At 38.1% G+C, this 22,611-nt stretch overlaps 1 protein-coding gene across 2 annotated transcripts in view; it reads left to right on the top strand.

Moving 5' to 3' along the window:
* The window catches only part of KDM1A (lysine demethylase 1A), a 64,409-nt gene that overhangs the window by 32,503 nt on the left and 9,295 nt on the right, over positions 1–22,611 (top strand). For both annotated transcript variants that reach the window (XM_007117902.3, XM_024125263.3), the window contains 11 exons: positions 1,751–1,884; positions 4,482–4,560; positions 5,346–5,438; positions 6,326–6,432; positions 8,022–8,103; positions 9,355–9,449; positions 18,071–18,213; positions 18,591–18,681; positions 19,887–20,021; positions 20,787–20,860; positions 21,651–21,762. In XM_007117902.3, the coding sequence (XP_007117964.2) occupies positions 1,751–1,884; positions 4,482–4,560; positions 5,346–5,438; positions 6,326–6,432; positions 8,022–8,103; positions 9,355–9,449; positions 18,071–18,213; positions 18,591–18,681; positions 19,887–20,021; positions 20,787–20,860; positions 21,651–21,762 (1,145 nt within the window). The remainder of the gene's footprint in view (positions 1–1,750; positions 1,885–4,481; positions 4,561–5,345; positions 5,439–6,325; positions 6,433–8,021; positions 8,104–9,354; positions 9,450–18,070; positions 18,214–18,590; positions 18,682–19,886; positions 20,022–20,786; positions 20,861–21,650; positions 21,763–22,611) is intronic.

Raw genomic sequence — 22,611 nt, 5'->3', positions numbered from 1 at the left:
TCTTCTCATTTTGCTTAACTTACTGTGTTTGGGGTCTCCTTTTTGCAGGCTGCAGGTTTGTAGTTCCCGTTGTTTTTGGTGTCTGCCCCTAGTGGCTAGGGTTGGTTCAGTGGGTTGTGTAGGCTTCCTGGTGGATGGGACTAGTGCCTGTTTTCTGGTGGATGAGGCTGGATCTTGTCTTTCTGGTGGGCAGGACCACATCCGGTGGTGTGTTTTGGGATGTCTGTGACCTTATGATTTTTGGTAGCCTCTCTGCTAATGGGTGGGGTTGTGTTCTTGTCTTGCTAGTTTGGCATAAGGTGTCCAGTACAGTAGATTGCTGGTTGTTGAGTGGAGCTGGGTCTTAGCGTTGAGATGGAGATCTCTGGGAGAGCTCTTGCCGTTTGATATTATGTGGAGCTGGGAGGTCTCTGGTGGACCAATGTCCTGAACTCGGCTCTCCCACCTCAGAGGCACAGGCCTGACATCCGGCTGGAGCACCAAGACACTGTCAGCCACATGGCCAGGTACGTGGGGAGTTTCTTGCCTTTTGGAATGTCTGAGGTCTTTTGCCATCGTTCAGTAGGTGTTCTGTAGAGGAGGAAGGTGATCTCCATGTCTCACTCCTCCGCCATATTGAAGGTCTCTGCCTTGTTCTTTTTATTCTCCTAATCTTACTAATGCCTTTCGTTTAATGTTGCTTCCATTATCAGTGCTTCCAACTTCTTGTTTTATGTGCTTTAAAATGATTAAATATGGATATCTGGTGCCTATCTTGTTACTTATATAATTACTTCAGTGGTATTGAATTTTGAAACTCTTTAAATTTTGTCTTGATATGTTCAGAAGCTGATGGTTAAGTATATATTTGTAAGATCATCTTAGATAGAGAGTGCCGAATCCTAACCACTAGACCACCAGGGAGAGATCATCTCAGAAATAAAAGTAAAATATATGTGAATGTTTCTAAGGACATCTTATAAAGATGTACTTAACCATCAGCTTATAAAAATATCAATTTAATACCCAATTTTAATAATTATACTTGTTATGTAAGTTATATATATACTATGTATATATATTGCTATATAGTATATGCAGTAAAATATTTTACTTGCAATATGTAGTAAAGCATTTCTAATGTTTCTGCCAGAAAAGGCGAATTCCTTGCTTTCTTTTGTCTCTTCATTGTAGTCTGCTTAGTTTCTCTCACTGCTTGCCAGCACTGAATTATAAGAACTGATGGATGGTGCCATTGATGAGATCATGTGTTGGTTATTAAACCTTAGAGTCCTCTTCATGTTCCCTGCTGTAGTCCTAAAAGAAGGCATGTGATTGTGTTTTTCACTCCATAGCCTCTTTTGCTTTCTTGTTAGTGTATTTTCCTTTACTCTGGTTCTTTAGTTTTAAAATTTTTTGTATATTATCAATACTGCTAATTTTAATTAGAGTAGCCTCCAATATTTTAAAGTTTTTTTTGTGGATGAAGAAAATATTCTGAATGCCTTATGCTTTATAAGGTATATTGTTTCACTCATTAGTAAACTGATTTTTGGAATGTTAAGCTCAAAAGAATGACTAAATCCTAAGGGTGTTTCAGCTTTTGAGCAAATTGAAAGTTTTTTTAAAAAAGGAAGTGAGATCAGTCTGCAAATAAGGCAAAGCTTTACAGAGGTTCTTCAGGCAAGAAAGGAGTTTGAGGCATAATCATTATCCCTAGTTTTGTATTCACTTGCACTTTTCCCAGAAGTCCTTTGCTTTTCTTTGTTAGGTGTGGAGGGTGCAGCTTTCCAGAGTAGACTTCCTCATGACCGGATGACTTCTCAAGAAGCAGCCTGTTTTCCAGATATCATCAGTGGACCACAGCAGACCCAGAAGGTTTTTCTGTTCATTAGAAACCGCACAGTAAGTTTCCAATCAGCTTTTATCCACCTGAATTGTAAAAGGTACATATTACTTTTATATAGAATATGGGGGGAAAAATAGAGAGAAAAGAATTTTTAAGTTATCTGTAATACTATTGTTCTGAGATAACCACTGTTAAAAATTAGGGTTTTTTTCCTCCAGGTATTTTTTTAAATGTATATTTAATTTTTGTTTTTACAAAATTGAGATCCTACTTCCATGCATTCTTTGGATCCTTTTCATTCCTCATAACCTCATAAACGCACAATAAGAATCTTTATAACTTTTTTTTTTAATATACCTTAAAAATAATCACTTTGTCTTTCCTTCCCAGGGTAAGAGAAACCCTTATTCTGTTCTACTCATCTCGTTCATCTTCCTCCTCTGACTAAATGATTGATTTTAATGTTGGCAAAATATTTTTTTGTCTGACAGTTGGGTCATACTTTAACTGTTGGGCATTTAAATGTCCATTTTTGCTTATTATAATGAAGCTCTGAACAGCTTTATACATTCTTAACTCTTATCTCTGGTTATTTCCTTAGGATAGAGTTCTAGAAGTAAAACTACCTGGTCAAAAAGTATGAACGCTTTTAAAGATTTGATACATGTTGTCAGATTGCTTCCCAGAGAGGCTGATCCAGTTGACACGCTCATTACCCTGCCCTGTTTTTGTGATTAAAACGATAATAATCTGTGCTGCTGTAGTAGACCAAAATCATTTCATTTATTTTCCATTTCTTTGATTACTTAGACTGATTGCTTTTTCACATTTATTAGTCATTTGTATTTCTTCTGTGAACTTTTCTTTAATGTCCTTTATTCATCAGAAATTCTTTATATACTATTCAGAACATATTCATTGTACTCTGGAGTGATACAAAGTAGAAGAAATTCATGTTGTAATTTCAGTTATTTTGGATATAGCTCAGAGATGTCTTTGTAGCCACCACTAACGTCTTTATTTTGACCATTACATTGCAAAACTACTGCTAAATTTGGATTGTTAAATGCCATTCATCTAGAGTGATTGGTAGGTTTTTGTAGTTCAGAATAAAGGTTCTTTTTTGTGAAGGGAAATAGGGTGATTTTTTTTAAGTGAATGGAAAATTCTTAATGTGCATTTCTGAGGCTAATTTGTCTTATAATTGAATCAGCTTCTGTGTGTAGCATGTCAACATTTGTTCTAAGTGGATTTCAGACAAAATTGTCATTTTTTGTTTCATCCTGAGGGGAGTTTTTACTTTTTACTTGAATTTGAGTGGTGGATTTATAGTGATCTCTATTTTCTCTGATTCATTACCTGTGACCAGAAATCCAGATTTGGGGAAGGACTAGCCCAGGTTAGAGTTGTGGTCTCTGGCTATAAAACGGAACTTAAGTCATTCTTTTCTGTAAGAATTGTGTCAGTTCTCTCGTGTTAAACTGCATCTTTTGCTTCCAGATTTTAAAACCACAACTTTAGGATTATTCAACTAGAACCTATGACCTGACCTTTATATTATAAGATGGAAGGAGGAAGAAGGCTTGTGTTGAGGGGTGATGGACTTGGGCCCACTTTGTGCTTGAGGACCATTTTCCTTTGACAGTGGCCACAGAGAAAAGCAGAGGGTCCATATGGATTTGGTCATATCTCTTTGTAATTGAATTTATTTACACTTTAATTCCTTCTTTGAAACTTGTTTATGGAGCAGTCTTTATTAACTTTTAGCTAAGACATAAATATGATGGTATTCAGCTGGTCTTGCATTTTGCAGATATATATTCAGTTTGAAAAGAATTCATGTTAGAGCCCATTGATTGTACCATAATATTTTTTACTCCTCATCTTACTGCTTTTTCAGCAGTATTCAAAATAATTGACTCCTCCTTTCTTAAATACACAGCTCCCTTAGCTTAACACATTATTCTAGTTTTTCTCCTGCCTCCTTGGTTGTCTTCTCTGAATGCTTTATAGCCTTATCCTTAACAACAGGCCACTATGTGAACTGGTTAGAGTTCCTTAAGGTCCTCTCCTCTCTCCCCTGTTCTTTCCCACTAGGAGCCCTCTTCTACACACTTGGCTTCAGTTATCACCCATAAGCAAGTGGCTCTAAACCTTAACTCTCCTCTGAACCCCAGCTATGTATCTAGATGCCAGTCTTTCACCTCCTCTTGTTGTCTTGAAACTTAACTCATTATCTCTTATTTCAGTGTCCCTCATTCAGTGAATGGCATGCCAACTCATTTAGTTGTGCAAGCCCAAAACTGAGGAGTTATCCTTTGCACACACCCCTCCCCACATATCTAATTGATCATTTGATTTTGTATCTACTCAGGATCTCTGGAGTTATCTAACCCAGGTTTAAATTCTTGTTGCTCCCCAGCTATATGATCTTGGCAAGTTACTAGGCAGGCTAAATATCTCCTAACTTCTTTAATAATTCACTCATTTGACATAGTTTTGTGTTTCATTAGTTTCTTTGTCAGGAATATAACCCTTACTGTTTCACTGAAAGGAAAACCTATATTTGAGGCCTTAAAGTTAAGATGTTTTAAAGTGATCAAATGGTATATGTGTATTTGATTGTAATACAGTTTCTGTCATTTAAATACAGTTGCAGTTGTGGTTGGATAATCCAAAGATTCAGCTGACCTTTGAGGCTACTCTCCAACAATTAGAAGCGCCTTACAACAGTAAGTAGTGTGTACAATAGGACTGGTTTTGAATTGGATTTGAAAATGGATACTTCCTTCCAGAAGCTCATGGTTCCTTGATATGAATTTTTTTTTTTTCGCAGGCTCAGCGGCCATGGCCCACGGGCCCAGCCGCTCCGCGGCACGCGGGATCCTCCCGGATCGGGGCACAAACCCGCGTCCCCTGCATCGGCAGGCGGACTCTCAACCACTGCGCCACCAGGGAAGCCCCCCTTGATATGAATTTGATAATGAATTTTCATCTTCTTGTGCTATGCAAAAATGAGCCTTGCAGCAAAACTATTTTGTTTGTTTGTAATTGTTTTTCTGATTTTTTAATTGTGTTGACAGGTGAGTGAGTTCAGAGATTGCTAATAATTTCTCCAGACCTATATGTTCCAGCTTTAATCCACATAGTACTTTGGTGGCATTCAGTTGGCTGTCTATCTGGCTTTCTCATTTCCCACTTGCCACCAGCAGTCTTGTAAAGTTTTTGCCAAAGTAAATGAGCATAATACTACTTTTAAAAGGGTTGGTTTTATCCTTCATTTCATCTGTAATGGGATGTCATTTTTAAAAATTCTCAATTATGTGATATGCATTTTGGACTACCACACAGATTAATAGTTCTAAGAATCACTTTTCTAAAGGAGTCACATGACTTGAAGCTTATAGAAAAGATGAATAGAATGACTTCATGATGGAGAAATAGAAGAAGAGTTAAAAGAGTTTTCCATTTAAAGTGGTAAAAAGATAAACATGTTTTTAAATTCATTTTTCTGTAGGTGATACTGTGCTTGTCCACCGAGTTCACAGTTATTTAGAGCGTCACGGTCTTATCAACTTCGGCATCTATAAGAGGATAAAGCCCCTCCCAAGTAAGGACCTGGCCAATGAATTTTATGGTTTTAAATTAGGTTCCAGGAGGCTTTTTAGCATTTTATTTTGATTTCTAAATCCATATTTAGAGTCAAAATATTCCCCAGTTTATCTTCTTATAAGTCAAATTTAAAGTAAAATCTCTTTGTAAATGTGAATTTCCTATAATTTCTGGTTTGATAAATACTTGGTAAAAGATACTGAATTTCCAATTTAAGAAAAAAACAATTCAAAATAAAATTTATTAAAAATGAAAAAAATCAGTTATAAAGTAGGAAGTTTGTTTTCTCTCATTAACCAGTTCTTTAATGCAATGCTAAAGGTTGCATTTTTATTTTTTAAATGCTTTTTACCCCTTTCATGGTGTCTGGATAATGTCTGTCAGGAATCAGAAGATAGGGATATTTTGAGAATTAATACATCTGTCTATTTATTTATAATATATTTATGCTTTAATAATTTTTCATAAAAAGAAACTAAAGACTGCAGAAGTAGAGCTTAAAGAAACTAGCTTTAGAATCGATTGGTTGACTGCTCAAATTATCCTAAGTAGTAATTGTGAGGTAAATGTGGGAGATTATTCATAATAGATTAACCAAGGGTCACAGACGCTGAAGCACATGGGTGAGGTAATGAGAAAGTAAATCTTAAGATAAAGGATTTCATTAATGAATTTTCAACATTGAATTAAAGTTTATAAGTTTCAGATATTTGCTAATTTGTATTCATATAGTTTTCATATTTTGAAAATAACTCTGAATTGTTTACTTCATGAGATGTCATAACATGTTAAGAACCTAGAAATTTTCTTGATAAAAAAATGACAAATAAAAACTCCTAAACCTACAACAAAGTATTTTAATTTTTGTTCATTTTTTAATTTTAGCTAAAAAGACAGGAAAGGTAATCATTATAGGCTCTGGGGTCTCGGGCTTGGCAGCAGCTCGTCAGTTACAAAGTTTTGGAATGGATGTCACACTTCTGGAAGCCAGGGTAAGAATTTTATTTTGGGTTTAGAAGCCCAGCCTAATGGAAATATGGTAAGGAAATTACCTGTTGCAAATTAAGGAATCCTACAAATTGAACTAAACCAAACTGATTTAAATAATACTCAAAGTATTTTGATAGTGTTAACTACATTGGATAAAGCATTTTTGACAGTAAAACTTTGAAAAGTGCTCAGTGAATATTTAGAGTTTATAAATAATCCATATAGCCCTTTGATGTATATTTTCAGGTCATTGATTCTTGCAGCTAACTTTCAATTTGGGGGCTTTCTCGGACATACCCTTTACAGGATGCAGTTATTTTTAGTGGTGGGACAGAGTGAATTGTATTCTTTTTGATTGTAAATGGAAAGGAGTTGCTTCTCAGACAGCAACCATCTTTTACAGCCTGGTGAAGCCAAGATATTGGCTCCTTATCATTAGTCCTAGAGAGAGAAATGGAAACTGAAAGAGGATGGGGATGATGGCACAGAGTGGAAAAAAACGAACATCCCATTAGGATGTTAACTATTCAAATCATTTTCATGAGTAATTTTTGAGATTTAATTATTTTTCAGTGGCTTAAAGACCTCCCTTGACTCCTACCATTTAAAAAAAACAAAAACCAAACAGCAACAAAACACTTCTCACATAACCTAAAGAATCTAAAATTTTATAAAAGCTTTCAAAATGTTTTGTGCAGGGCAATCTAAATTGCTTTTTACAAATTCCTAATTTTTTAAAATGTTCTTTTCAAATAGAGTATGGGGAGATCAAAATTAAATAATTCCTGATACAGTCTTACTTTAATATTTTATTCATTAATTCAGAAAACATTTGTGTGCCCTCTGTCTCCTATGTACAAAGAATACAGCAAGGAATAATGGGATCATCATGACTCCTACCCATGTGTGCAGGTTTTTGTTTTGTTTTGCTTTTTTTCATTTGTTTGTTTGGAGTTTACAGAGTACTCTCATGTAATCCATGACTGAAGTATCACTGCAGCTCAGTAAGATTTCCCCATACTTGAAGATCTGCAGTCAGCAAAGATAACACTTGGGCCTGTGTAGAAATGAGAGGTATTGTCAACAGTTCATGCTCAGTAGACACTCTGCCCTTGGGCATGGGGCCGCACTGGAGAGGCATTTGTCAGAGAAGTCATCTATCAAATCATTCACAGCTGACTTTGACACTGTGGGGCAAGAGTCAGAACATGATGGTAGAAAAATGGCCTTTAGTGTTGAAATTTGTGAACAAATATTTTCTATGTGAGTGGCCCTTGCTCAGCCTGTACAACTGGTGTTAGAGACATTAGGGTAGGTGGCTAATAGTACCAGTAACTAAGTATGTCTTCTGGGTGTCAAATTGTTCCCTACCTCACATCACTTAATTCTGTTCCTTTTATATGTCATTCATTACCTACCACTCTCTCAAGTAGTTAAACTTCATTTGCTCTTTTTGCTCACATCATACTCCATGTAAACTCTAACTACACCTTTCTTTTTAAGTTATCAAAGAGCCCAGAGATGTACCTTGCCAGGTTATTATGGTTAAACTAGAATTTATTATTTTAGCCATTTAATTTCTGAAAAACAGGATCGTGTGGGTGGACGAGTTGCTACATTTCGCAAAGGAAACTACGTAGCTGATCTTGGAGCCATGGTAGTAACAGGTCTTGGTAAGTAGTTCTTAGTTTTGTGCTGTAATACAAGGTCTGAGACTCATAAAATAGTTTAATCTTACATATATGTGTGTGTGTGTGTGTGTGTGTGTGTATGTATGTATGTATTTTTTTTTTTTTGGCTGCGTTGGGTCTTTGTTGCTGCCTGCGGGCTTTCTCTAGTTGCTGCAGTGCGCATGCTTCTTATTGCAGTGGCATCTCTTGCTGTGGAGCACGGGCTCTAGGTGCACCGGCTTCGGTAGTTGTGGCACATGGGCTCTAGAGCTCAGGCTCAGTAGTGTGGTGCATGGGCTTAGTTGCTTTGCGGCATGTGTGATCTTCCCGGACCAGGGATCAAACCCTTGTTGCCTACATTGGCCGGATTCTTTTTTTTTTTTTTTTTTGTGGTACGCGGGCCTCTCACTGTTGTGGCCTCTCCCGTCGCGGAGCACAGGCTCTGGACGCGCGGGCTCAGCGGCCATGGCTCACGGCCCCAGCCACTCCGCGGCATGTGGGATCCTCCCGGACCAGGGCACGAACCCGTGTCCCCTGCATCGGCAGGCAGACTCTCAACCACTGCGCCACCAGGGAAGCCCTGGCTGGCGGATTCTTAACCACTGCGCCACCAGGGAAGTCCCTGTTTAATCTTATATTTTAAAGCCATAGATACAATTTTTAAATATATTGGTTAGGATACTGTTCTCAGTATTAGTGAGAGGTAAATTGACAAATAGCCTTCCTGGAAAGATACATCATTATGAGCATAATTTAAAATGTACATAGATTTTGACCTAGCAGATCCAGTTCTAGGAAATTATCCTAAGAAAATAGACAACTGGACAGTGACGTAGCAGAATGTTAGAAACCACAGATTAGAAGATTAAATTATTATACAATGAGAACTATACAGCCACTAAAAATTATGCAGCTCCATATTAACATCAAATTATGTCCACATTTGTTGCTAAATTGAAAAAAGATCACAAAACTGCATGTGTTATGATCCTTTTGTATGTATATGTCTGTAATTTTATGCACTTAAAATCTAGAAGGGTCTGTAATGTTAACTAATTTTTGGTAATAGGTAATGTTTTGCTTTCTTCTTTATGCTTAACTTAAATATTTATTTTACTTTGGGCATTTTGTTGATATATAATTCATGGACCCTAAGCTTTGATATTTTAAATTTTGAGTAAAACTATTTTTGCATTGAGGTTTTTGTTCTCTTTTCATAGGTATGTTGAATTTAATTGTTGGAGTTTTTTCTAGGAGGGAATCCCATGGCTGTGGTTAGCAAGCAAGTAAATATGGAACTGGCCAAAATCAAGCAAAAATGCCCACTTTATGAAGCTAATGGACAAGCTGTAAGTTGACAACAAACCACTTTTCACAATTTCTTTGGTTCAGTCGAAAACAATTTTGGGGAAATATGTGAATGAATATACACACATATAAATATGAACTGAGAGTAGAAATGATGTGACATTGTGATTGTTTCTTAACTCTGAGCTATATAGGAAGGGGTTATACATGCCTGTTTAGGCATTTATCTTTAAATACTTAATGAAGATTAGGCTAGCTAGGCTGTTAAGTTTTTTAGTTTTTGATGGGCTAATAGCGAAATGGTGGTACTAACCTGATGCTTAGGTAGGTTAAAGTATTTGTTGATCACAGGCATAGGAGCTTCCTGTGGTCGGTATGGTAGTACCATGGAAGTGATATTCAGTATGGGAGAGTGAGAGTGTTTTAACAGCTGTATTATAGGTTATGTAAGTCAGTCAGTCCTAATTTTTAGGGGTCTGTGAAACTCAAAAGTTTGTATTCAGCAGAATTTTTGCCAACTCCCCTGTTAGGAGTGAGGGAGTCTACAATTCTCAGCTATAAACACACTATCATCTTTCTGTTTGAAGGAAGGGAAAGTTTGCTAGGTATATGGCAGTTTAGCCTACTGTTATTAAAAGTGGTAAGATTCCAACTCTAGAATTTTGTGTGATAGGTCCCATGGGACATCCTCTCCTTTTCCTGTCTACCTTTAGGATTTATGCAGTTCATATCAGAGAAGTACAAACTTTTAGGAAATGTTTTGGTTCCCATCCCCACCATTCTGGATCCATATTTCCTCCCAGGGCTTTTTTGGGGGTGAGGGGAAAGGGCGGGCAGCCTTCTGGCAAAATAAAGTAGAAAGGAAAAGGATGAAGTAGAGGTTAATTCAACAATTCTATAAACTTCTATTTACCCTGCAAAGACTTGTAAAAGATAAAGAGATAAGACAGTCCCTGCCATGTAAGACCCCATAGTCTGGTGGTACTTGTACACAAATAATTATCTTTTCCCACCTTTTTATTATAGAAATTTTCAAACATATACAAAAGTAGAAAGAGTACTATAATGGACTCCCATTTTTCCAGTCTTGTTGAGAGCAGGGGAAGTGACATGACCAGATAGGTGTTTTAGGTAGATAGACAGTAATTTAGAGAATTGAATTGAGGAAGCAGAGTCTCCTGAAGTAGATATTACATTAGTCCTCAAGAAGTAATGGAATCCAAACCAAAGATAATCACTGATCTTTGAGACACTATCTTTTTCTTTAGACTTTCCTGAATGTAGGGCAGGTTCATTTAGTCTTTCTAACAGTAAAAAGTGAGGTTTTTTTCCTAGTAGAGATATCCAAAGAAATTGTCTGCTTTCTTGGTATTAGATAAGCTGTAAAACATTTTTTAAAACACTTGTTTCTAAATAACATACCAATATTCGCTCAAGTGTGGCCTACAGCCCGCTGCCAGTCCATGAACTAACTGTTGGTTACTAGTATGGGATGAGATTAATATCTTGTGCCAGAATGTAAATAAACCACATCATTTAACCACGATGTTTGTTCAGATGATGACTTTTTTTTTTTTGGTAGCAAGACTTTGACAATGAAAGAAGTGGTGCATTTAGTTTATGTTCTGGCATAAGCTCCTTATCTCACCAGGACCAGCCCTTTGAGTAGCATTTTGGTACACAGTTGTTAAGCTGGTGTGTGGTTTTCAGCATTTTGTTGTCTTTCAACTCTGATCTTTTTTTTTCAACTCTGATCTTTATAGGATTTTTCTAGATTGGTTTGTTTGTATTTGGTGAAGCAGCCAAATGGTAAGGAGGATTCTTTAAGCATTCTCAAATTTGGGAAAAAATTCTTTGCAGCTTTGAGTTCTGCTTACCTTAAGTTAGTTAATCAAACATAAGAAGACATATTAATATTTCTTAATCATGCTGTTCCCAGTCGTCTAGCTCAGAGTAGGAATGGACAACCGGTCACCAGTAGACCAACTTTTGGCTTATATGACAAGTACTAAGAGCTTATAGCCTGGTTAACTTATGCTTATAATCACAGATATGTGTCATGGCTTTAGAAATCTAAGGAATAACTCAGTCGCTTCATTCTCCCATTTTGCAGGGGAAGAATGTAAAGCACATGCATATGTTTCCCCGAGGTCATTATAGTCAATAAGTTGTAGAGCCAAGGTCCGTTGTCTGGTGTTCCAGCTTTAATGCCCACACTTGTTCTGTTCTGCCTGGCTGATAGTTCAGGGAAGGTGGGGGCAGGGGTGAGGTGCAGTTCTAACTGCCAGTGTGACTGTATCAGCTGAGTCTCCTTCTCAGAGAGCTTTCTTTTAATAGTTATTCTAAGGAGGCCCACCTAGAGTGATGATATTCACTCAGCCATTGATTTTTCTTCAGTGAACTGTTGAACGAAATGGGATGTGTTCCTCCATTCTCTGTGGATAGCCTCAGTGGAAAAGAGGGTGATTGATTTGATGGTTCTGTTGTTAGTACATAGAAATTAATTATTTCATCCTATACAAGGCCAGCAGTTAACTCAGAGTTATTAATATCATTTGTAATATTGTCTTAAGGACATATCACCATACTCAGCCATTTTGCTGCTATAGAAAAAAAATCATGTAGTAAGTGGTTTTTGTTTTGTTACCTTATAATTGTTTTAATAACAGTCACAAGAATCCCTGAAAGAGTTTGCCTCTCTCTTCTCTCTGGTCCTGGACTGGCAGCTAGTATGTTGAGCTTGTATGTTTGTTTTTGACAAAGGAAGCTTATTTTATGGCTTTGGTTGACTAGAACAGGGCTTTCTAATCTGGTTCTACTATAGGATATTCTTATAAATAGAAGTATCTTCCAAGCCTATAAAAACAATCAGCTAATAAAGCAGGTGCCCTCGGATTAACTGATGATGGAGTTAGTTATCCTCTGAATTATGCAGTTTTAAATAGATATGGGTATGGTTGGGAAATAGGGTAATTCATATTTCAGGAACATTTTGGGAGTCACCAGTGAGAGGACTGAAAACATGGATTGGTGGGGGAGACTGGAGAAATGACTGTGAGTGTTTTCTGCATCTCCTATACAGCTAGTAACTTGGGGGCTTTAGATTCTAATTTTGTGTTTGACTTTTTTTGAGTAATGAAAAGGTATCTTAAGTGAGTGAGTGAGTGTGTGAGAGAGAGAGACTCTGTGTGTGTGTGTGTGTGTGTGTGTGTGTGTGTTGTGATTATTAAGTGAGATCCAAAGACTCAGTAACTACTTAGAGAAACAGAACCTGATTTTTACTTGGGAATGGCTCAACACTTGAAAGGTAACGCATGCCAGGCTTCTTACAAATACAATTGATTGGATACACTCAGTACCTATCATAACTTAGCAAATTTCCGCTTTTATTCATAGAGAGTGGTGCTTAGGTGGTTATACTTTTGATAGAGGCATCTTGGCCGTTTCAGTTTTCATCTTCCTTTTTGGAAACATCTTTGGAATCTTTAAGGCAGTCTTTCTCTACCCTTTAAAATCATGACTGCCATTCCCTGCTTTATATAAATGTAAAAATCTCATGCCTTCCTTTAATGTTTTTGAAGTAGCAAAATAGTTTTTTCCCCTCAAATATAGTTATAATACTGACTTTTCCAAACTATATTAATTTATTTAACAAGAATTTACTGAGCACCTCTGCTATGTGCTGGAAGTTGCTGGAGTGCACTCCTTAGATATGCCATGTGTGCCTTCTCCACATGGCTTAGTCCCTGCTCTAGGAAAGTCAGTTATTTACATCCCCTAAAAGATTCCTTATGAGGTAAAAGAAGGAGAGGGAGGCAACAGTCTCCATTTATAGAATCACATTGAATTTTATTTAAATTAAAGATATACCTGTTTTCCTTATTCTCCCTTCAGGGTTAATAATATCTCATTTCCCTTAGCTATTTGGGAATCTGGGTTAGAAATTCCTCAGATGTAAATTTCTTTCCACGATTTACCGTAATTGTAGAAGTTCATGGGGATGGGAGAGGTGGAGGTTGACTGTGGCCTCTGTTGGCCAGATTTGGCCATTACAACTTTCTTCAATGAGTAATTCTTCCTGAGGATTTCTCTGGCTAAATCTCAGAACTTTGAGTACCTGGAACCTAGATATACTTAACTCCATTTTTGCTCTGCTGCTAGAGAACTTATGCAGACTGGAAGTATGACAGATGGGCAATGTTTTTGAAGACCTACCAAGCTTGTGATGATAGAATGCAACCAGAGGTAGAACTAAGGAGAGCTGTCCTTCCTTTGAGATGACTTCTTACAGAATCAGGGACCCTGTTCAGAAAGTTGCTTGGCTCTACCAAAATTTATTCTGCATGAGCCAGTCACACAGGCTTCCCCACCCCAACCATGTTCAGGGATGCTCCATATAATCCATCCTCCATATATGGATGCTCCATATAATAGGATCAAAACAGTCAGGATTATACCCCATTTAGAAGAGTGAGACTCACCAAATTTTTAGTCTTGAAGGAACCATTTATTTGGAGCCTTTCATTGAGAAATAAATGGTTTTGAAAAATCATAAAATCTGTTTCAAGCAATAGCCTTTTTGTTTGATTCTTTGCTAGGAAACTGTATCAAAGGTCCTTTCCCGAAAGACTGCTTCTTCGTTTGTTGTTATGTGTTGTCACTGTGTTGTAATATAGAAATCCAGCTGCGTAAAATGGGGTGCTTAATCCTTGGTAATCATTTGCTGAGTTCCTTTCTGAGGATGAAATTTAAGAATATAGAATAGAACAGTCAGGTTAGGGCTTCCCTGGTGGCGCAGTGGTTAAGAATCCGCCTGCCAATGCAGGGGACACAGGTCCAATCCCTGGTCCAGGAAGATCCCACCTGCCGCGGAGCAACTAAGCCCGTGTGTCACAACTACTGAGCCTGTGCTCTAGGGCCTGTGAGCCACAACTACTGAGCCCGGGTGCCACAACTACTGAAGCCCACACACCTAGAGCCCCTGCTCCACAAGAGAAGCCACCACAATGAGAAGCCTGTGCACCACAGCAAAGAGTAGCCCCCGCTCTCAGCAACTAGAAAAAGCCCATGCAGCAACGAAGACCCAACACAGCCAAATATAAAAATAAATAAATAAATTTATTTTTTAAAAAAAGAATGAAGGGTCAGGTTAAACTAAAATGATTGTGACTTGTGTTTAGAGATTGCCAATATTTCAACATCCTTTCATAATTATTTGTGGAACTAACAGAGTCCAAGTGTTCTTACCAAAGGGAAAGAAATGACCTGAAACAGGTATGTAGGGGGTGCTTAGGGTAGTCAGTTGCTAAAGTTCTTGTCATTGTCTCAGTGTGTCAAGTAGAATATATCTAATAGATTAATTTTAGAAACAGATTCAAGGTTTAAATACATCAAAGACACATTTTGGTTTTCTCCCAGTCAGTATTGGTGTCCTAATGGACAAGTATTTTATTTACTATTTTCCAAATATTTCTTTAATTTTAAAGTGGAATTTTAAAATTAATGGGAAAAAATCCAGGTTTCAAAGCTATCCCTGGTGTCACTGACAACATTCCTATAACTGCTTAGCAGAAAATGGATGGGACCTGACTGCTGACTGGAGCCCCGGGTTAGAGGGGGTGTCCTGGAGATGCAGTCATGTCATTCTGGTATCAGTCAGATGCGGCAGTGATCTTTTGGTTTGGTGTTCGTTTGTTTGGTTTGATTGTTCTTTTTCTCTAGTATTGAATTTTGCTTATTCCTCTCTGCTTTCTGCACCGTCTCCCTTTATAACCCCCACCCCCACCCTCACCCAAAGTGCCTTTCTTTTGCCCATTTCTGTGCCTTGACTCTCTCGTTTTAGTCTCTGTACAGTCTGTTCCTTATTTCTGTGGTAGCTGCAGCTTCTGAGCTCACAATGCTTCTGTCATGCTGTGTGTTTAAAGCCTTAATTTTACTGCCGTCTTACAAAACTAAACTTGGCTTGGCTGTTGGGCTGTTATTTACAGTTTATTTCTCTCTCTGCTGCACTGGTTAAAAGGACACTGTCAAGGTATTTTTCTTTCATAATTTTTCAATTCATTTTCCTCACTGTTTACAGTAACCCATTAAAAGCTTGAAACTTAAATCTTTCCCTTCCAAAGATCCCGTCCATCATACATTCACACTGGTTTGTTGTTGTAGAGTTGCACCTGTGTGTTGGGCTGGTGCCATTTGAGTATTTGTCATTGAAAGCGCATGTAAAAAGTCAAGTTTTTTGTGGGGGGTGTGGGTGGACTAAAGGGGAAAGTGTAACGAATCAAGTGGGCTGCTCAGCAAACAGAGGGAGGAAACAAAAGGTCAAATTTGGTCCCTCTAACCTTGACAGTGTCCCTTTAAATATTTCTGTACCACACACCCTGGACCCCAGATACTGAGCCTTTGAGTGCTGCGTACTTTTTCAATATGAACCTCCCTAGCTGTAAAGATTAGAGCTTGTCTAAAGCAAGCCATCCAATTGACACTGGAACAGCTTTAATCTGTACCATTTGCAAACTTGGCGTATTGGCACTTTCTGTCCTGTTGTACAGGCATATGTGATCTGGTCCCTCTTGCTGCTATAGCATCCTCCTGCTAGGCATTTTAGAAGCCACATGTAGAAATATCACCATTTGTACTCCAGGAAAAGCAGTCATTCACATTGCATCTGTGATCAGTGAAGATCTCGTAACTATGTAGATTTCATATTGAAAATGTGATTGTTTCCTTTTTAAAGGAGCACCAAATTTAGAACCATCTTTTGTAACATCACCGCGAGAATTAACACCAAGCAAAATTTCAGCATTGCTTTGAGCTGTTCTGTATGTGACCATCATATATAGAGTATATGTAACTGACGGGAAAGTAAATGAAATTCCTGACGAGAAGGTCACTTCCATCAGCTCTGATAGCTGTGTAATCAGAACAAGTAGTGATGTCACCAAGAGCTCCATTCTTTGGCCCTGGACTTGAATGGGTAGGTCAGATGTGTTTGATCCACCAAGTCCTAGGTACCACCCTGATATATAAATGGCACCAAGCATCCAAAGCCTAATTCACTGCCTTATTTCTCAACATAAACCAAAAGATTCTCAGGGGTTTCTATTTCTAAGACTAAGGGGGATTCTCTAATTCATAAAGATTTCCTGATCTCTCCCATGTGTGATCTTTTAGAACTTGATGCTTTAAAATATTATTTTGATTGAATTAGTTATAGTGACTTGTCATAATTTACAGTTCCAAAGGAGAGTTGCAGTCCTTTTCCCTTTGTTTTGGTGCAGATTATACTTCTCACCATATTCTTTTTTGCTATACCATGGCTCATCTGATAAGAGTTAACTTGTGTGACTCATCAGTGAAGGGGCAGAGGCTAGTGCTTCAAAAGCATCCATTTAATTGGGAAGGGCAAAACTGAAGGAGTTGCAGATGAGAAGCAGAGTTTTACTGTGATGATCTTGTCCATAATAGTTACTTCTAATTGTAGATCATTCTTCCTCAGCCTTAGTGATTATTAGGACTTACTTTCATGTTTTGTTTTCTTGTTACCAATTTTAGGTTGATGGTAGAGTGAAAATCCAAATTTTCAATCCCGTTTCCCAGTTGATGCCTAGCTTTTTTTATTATTATTATTTATTTGGCTGTGCCGGCTCTTAGTTGTGGCACACAGGATCTTCGTTGCCGCGTGTGGGATCTTTCGTTGTGGCATGCAGGATCTAGTTTCCTGACCAGGGACTGAACCCAGGCCCCCGGCATTGGGAGCGCGGACCACTGGACCACCAGGGAAGTCCCGATGCCTAGCTTTTTATGGCAAGAGTTGCTTGCCTTAAACATGCTTTTTCCTTCTCGCCATTCCCATGAATTCAGCAATAGGATTGTAGATACAGTTTACTTTGGGGCTGAATTAAGCAGCAGAGGAATTTGTGTCAGCTAACTGATGGTATCACTAGGTAGGGGCACAGCAGGGATTAGGAGCATGGTCTTGCAGCTTGATGATCTGCTTTGCAGTCTGTTCTCTTACTCCACAGTAGTGAGCCAGACCTGGTACCTCAGTCACTCATAGTCTAAGAGCAGTGGATATTCAACTCTGAACTTAATTGGTACCATAAAACACTATTACTCTGAGAAAGAATTAAGATGCTGTTGTGTTCTTATTAATAGCCATGAATTTCACTTCTCTCTTCCCTACTCCTACCTGAAATTGTCGTCTTTGAGGGGAAGCAGATACCTTGGGCTTCTTATTTTTTCATCCTGTCCTTATTCTGGAAGGTGCTCAGGTGTGTTGACATAGTCTGTGTTCTCTGGGACTTCTCCAGTGTGTTGTCTGCATGTCAGCCCAGCTTATCTCAGTGCATGTCAACTCCAGGGCACCTTGTGCTCCACATGACTTCACTCAGCACCAATGTGAATCCTGTGGCTGTTAATAGAGGTAGAGTCCCAGCTCTGAGGGCAAAATCATGAGAATAGGAAAATATCCGGGCTGAAACATTTCATATCTCATTTAATGGAATTGACCACTTCATAGAAAAGAGAGTTTGAATCATTGTCCTCAAAGGTTTCCCCTTTGAGATACATATTTTGACCTTTTAAACTGTAGAGCATTTGTGTTTTCATGGATGGTTATGTTTAGTCATGTAAGGACCAACTCTGCCATACTTCACATTTTCAGGTTCCTAAAGAGAAAGATGAAATGGTAGAGCAAGAGTTTAACCGGTTGCTAGAAGCTACATCTTACCTTAGTCATCAACTAGACTTCAATGTCCTCAATAATAAGCCTGTGTCCCTTGGCCAGGCATTGGAAGTTGTCATTCAGTAAGTACTTTGATACTGCTTGTTGTATTATGGATTCCGTTTATAGATTTGCTATTTAATGTTTAAAGTTTTCATCAAATCTTATTTGAGCTAGTTTTCACCTGTTTTCTTGTGAAATAGTTAAATCCCAAAGTAAAGCTATTTAAAATAATTACATGATCCTTAAGGCTCTCTCGATTGTAAAATTCATGTCTTTTATGGTATTGAATTAACTGTATTTAACATAGCCTAGAAAATAATTTGCCACCAGCCAACTTTCTTATTCCAAAGTATTAGAAATTTTAGAGGGCCTTGATGCCATCAAATGTTTCTGATGGGTACCTGTCTTACTCAGCAAGGCTGGCTGTGTGGCCAGAGCATATATATTGTCTCTTCAGGTTACAAGAAAAGCATGTCAAAGATGAGCAGATTGAACATTGGAAGAAGATAGTGAAAACTCAGGAGGAACTGAAAGAACTTCTTAATAAGGTGAAATTTTATATTTTTTTCGTAGCTGAAGATGCATCAGTAGGGGGAAAAGGCCTTTAATTTAGAAATTTTAAAAGCATTTCTGATTTTTTTTCTCCATGGGAGAGAAAGTCTGCACAGCTCATTATTGTTAAGAAAATAATGACTAGCAAAAGGCACTGTTTTATCTGTCAGTCTTTCAGTATTGCATTATTGGTAAATTGTTGCTGGGGGAAATAGATCTTTCCTGTGTCAGGTTGCTGTTGACTGTTGCAAAGCTGGCCTGGTGCCCTCTGCTGACGTCTAGGATGAGAGGGAGATCAGCTGTGCTGGGGTTAAGTTCCCACTGATGAAGACAACATGTCAGCAGCCAGTACCATAATTCATTGGCATAATTATTTCACTTGAGGTGCCAATATGGGGATATTCCCCAATGGTACCTATAAGGGGGCCCTTGTTTATGCCACCTTCCAGAGCCCCAGCTTCAGACTGGGAAACCATTTGTTTTTCCTCATCCTGCCAGCTGCAAACTTGGGGGCTTTATGATGCAAAATCTGGGTGCATCTTGTGACTGGACTCTTGCCTCGTTCTCTCACTGTACCTCGTTTCTTCATCTTGTCAAATGAAGAGGTCTCTGGCACACCTCCTTCATGGATTGTGGTACGGATGAAGTAAGAAGAGTGGCTAGAACATGGCCAGCTGGTGTGACGCTCCCAGTCTCAAGCTTTAACCTTCACCCTAGTCTTGTGTAGCACCACCAGAAATCCGAAAAAACTAACATTGGGAATGGTTCTTTAAGGTTCTTTGTGTGATGATTTGACCTTTTACATATTTAAAAAACAAATCATGACAATTTGTTTCCCAAAGCAATAAGTTTAATTGGAGACAGTTTGTTTTTCCTGGTAGTTAATTTTTAATTAATTATATATTTTTATTAATGGGACATTCCTAGTTCTCCCATTTGTTTTGGAAGAGACAGCCAATCCTACGTATCTGATAGTGATGTGATACCTCTATGTTGAGCCATATAGGATTTTTTCCTGTTTTAAGATGTCATTAAAAAATTTTTTTTTTAATGTCATGATTGGAAGAGGTATTTAAGAATTCCATAGACCTTGCAGTATAACCCTGTTTTGGTATAATAGCAGTTTAGGGGAGGAACCAAAGTACATGCTTTGGCAGTGAATTACTGTCTGGAATGATAAATTTGTATTTTTCCCTCTTAGATGGTAAATTTAAAAGAGAAAATTAAAGAACTCCATCAGCAATACAAAGAAGCATCCGAAGTCAAGCCACCCAGAGATATCACTGCTGAGTTCTTAGTGAAAAGCAAACACAGGGATCTAACTGCCTTATGCAAGGTATGGTATACATACATGCCTCATTGATTTTTACTTGATAGTATAGATCCGGGAAACTTTGGAAAAGAGAGAGCCACTAGCCAATCACAGGTGCCTGTAGTAGGAAAAAGAGGGTTTGGTACACAGGAGCTGTGGGAACTTAATGGGTTAATTTTGTCTGCTTTTTCTGAAGAATTCCTGCCTTGTTTTCACAGTGTCATCCTTTAGCTTACCTACATCTCAGTTCAGCCCTCTGTCATAGTTTATCTCTGACAATTTAAAATAATGATAATGAACATGGACTTCAGAGTTATTGAATGGAGTCAAACTGTCTGGTTGAAATCCCTAACTTAGTATTTCCTAGCCGTGTGACCTTAGACTCCTTAGTCACCTCATCTGTGACATGGTGTTAGTACTGCCTCACTTGTAGGGGGTCTGAAGTGCTTATTCCATGCTAGGGACACAGTAAACGCACCGGAAGTGGTAGTCACTATTCTTTTTCATCCTTACTGTGTAGCATACTGGTATGTTTCTTTATTTCCTCCTTCTGCATCCTCCCCCACCTCCCCGCCCCCAGCCCCCTCCGTCTTAATTCTAGGCTAACATTGTAACTTGTCTCCAAGAACAACCATCCCTGAGCCCTGACCCAACCTCCAGCCTTCAGCTAAGGCACACTTGTAGATTGACCTGAACAGGGATATGGTCCAGGCCTTACACTTTGTGGTATAAATAACTAGGTGGGTCTCTGACCCATCAAGATCAACCCAGTTCTCTTAATTTTATCAGGAGTATGATGAATTAGCTGAAACACAAGGAAAGCTAGAAGAAAAACTTCAAGAATTGGAAGCCAATCCCCCAAGGTAAGGAAAACACGAACGCTCAGAAAGATAGCTTTTACTGTTCCTTCTGTTAGATTTAAAAGAAAAATTACAAAGCACCCTGGGCTTTTATTTATGTTCAGTGAATGTATTGCCAATTGTTTAATGAATGGAAGGCATCTGTGCACATAGGACTATTTGTCAGGTTCCTTAATCCTCTGCTCTTATATTTTAATGGGTAACGGTGTCCTAGATACTTGAATCTAGATATCTTTTTTTAAAAGATAGCCTTTTCCCATAAGATTTGATACATGAATGAAAATTGTCTTTGAGTGGTGTAGAAGGTGGTATTGCTTTAAACTCTCATAATTCTGGGGACTAGGAAAGTATTACACTTCATTTCCATTGGGTTTTTGATAGTGAACTCTTATATGGTGACAGTGTGCTGCATGTTGCATCCGGCCTCCACATACATCTACTCTTCTGTAGTCAGGGATGCTACCCATTCTTGCTTTAAAAAAAAAAGTCCATGCTTTATTCAAAATATAAAACAAAAAAATTTTTTTAAGTAAGCTTTTATAATGCAAGGTAACAGTATAAAGAAGACTTTTTTTTTTCCCGGAATTACAGTCAGGCCTTTGCTTTATGCAGTAAGCTTGGCCTGCTCTAGGCAGCGGGAATAAAGGGCTTAATAAGACAGATACGGTCCTGCTTTTTGACTTAGAATTTCTTCACATAAGGCATAGTCCCACTGAGATCATCCATATCAGCCCATTGAGAATCGTAGTAATGTCCTTTAATAACCTTGTGCTCCTTTATTCTCATTTTGCAGTGATGTGTATCTATCGTCAAGAGACAGACAAATACTTGACTGGCATTTTGCAAATCTTGAATTTGCAAATGCCACACCTCTCTCTACACTTTCCCTTAAACATTGGGATCAGGTAAAAGTCCCTTACCATGTATTTTGTTGCACATGTCTTTGAGAGGGCTCCTAAGAGAAACTGTTAAATTTGTTTGTATGTGTGTTTTTAAACAGCTTTATTAAGATATAATTTATATTCAATAACACTCACCTATTTTAAGTGAGCAATTTGATGTTTTGCCAGACTTACATAGTCATGAACCACCACGCCCACAATTAAGATACAGAACATTTCTGTCACCCTGAAAAGTTCTCTTGTCCCTTTGCAGTCAGTCCGCAGCCCTCCTGCTCCTGGCCCTACGCAACCACTGATTTGCTTTCTGTCACTATAGTTTTGCTTTTTCTAGAATTGCATGTAAATTGGACCATACAGTATATAATTGTACAGTATATAGCCTTTTGTGTGTGCCTTTTTTGATTTTGAGATTCATTGTTGTTGTGTATATCAATAGTTTGTTTCTTTTTGTTTAGTAATATTCATATCCATTGTATGGATACGGCCACAGAATGTACCCATTCACTGATACATGGACAGACATTTAGGTTGTTTCGTTTTTGGCTATAAATGATTGAAGCTACTGTGAACGTTCATGTCTTTCTCTTGGGTAAATATCTAGAAGTAAAATTCTTGGGTCTGTGGGAAGTAGATTTTTAACTTTATAAGAAACTTCCAAACTGTTTTCCACATCTCATTCTCATCAGCAGTAGTGTATGCCAGCCCCAGTTGCTCCATAACCTCACCAACACCTGGTAATGCCAGATTTAAAAATTTTAACCATTTTAATGGTTGTATAGTAGTCTTTCATTGTGGGGTTTTTTTGTTTTTTTTTTTTTTTTTTTTTTTTTTGTGGTATGCTGGCCTCCCTCT

Source organism: Physeter macrocephalus, chromosome 3 (genome assembly GCF_002837175.3).
Source record: "Physeter macrocephalus isolate SW-GA chromosome 3, ASM283717v5, whole genome shotgun sequence".
Classification (NCBI taxonomy): Eukaryota; Metazoa; Chordata; class Mammalia; order Artiodactyla; family Physeteridae; genus Physeter; species Physeter macrocephalus.
The sequence above is the reverse complement of the archived record's forward strand: the minus strand, read 5'-3'. Positions and strand labels throughout refer to the sequence as shown.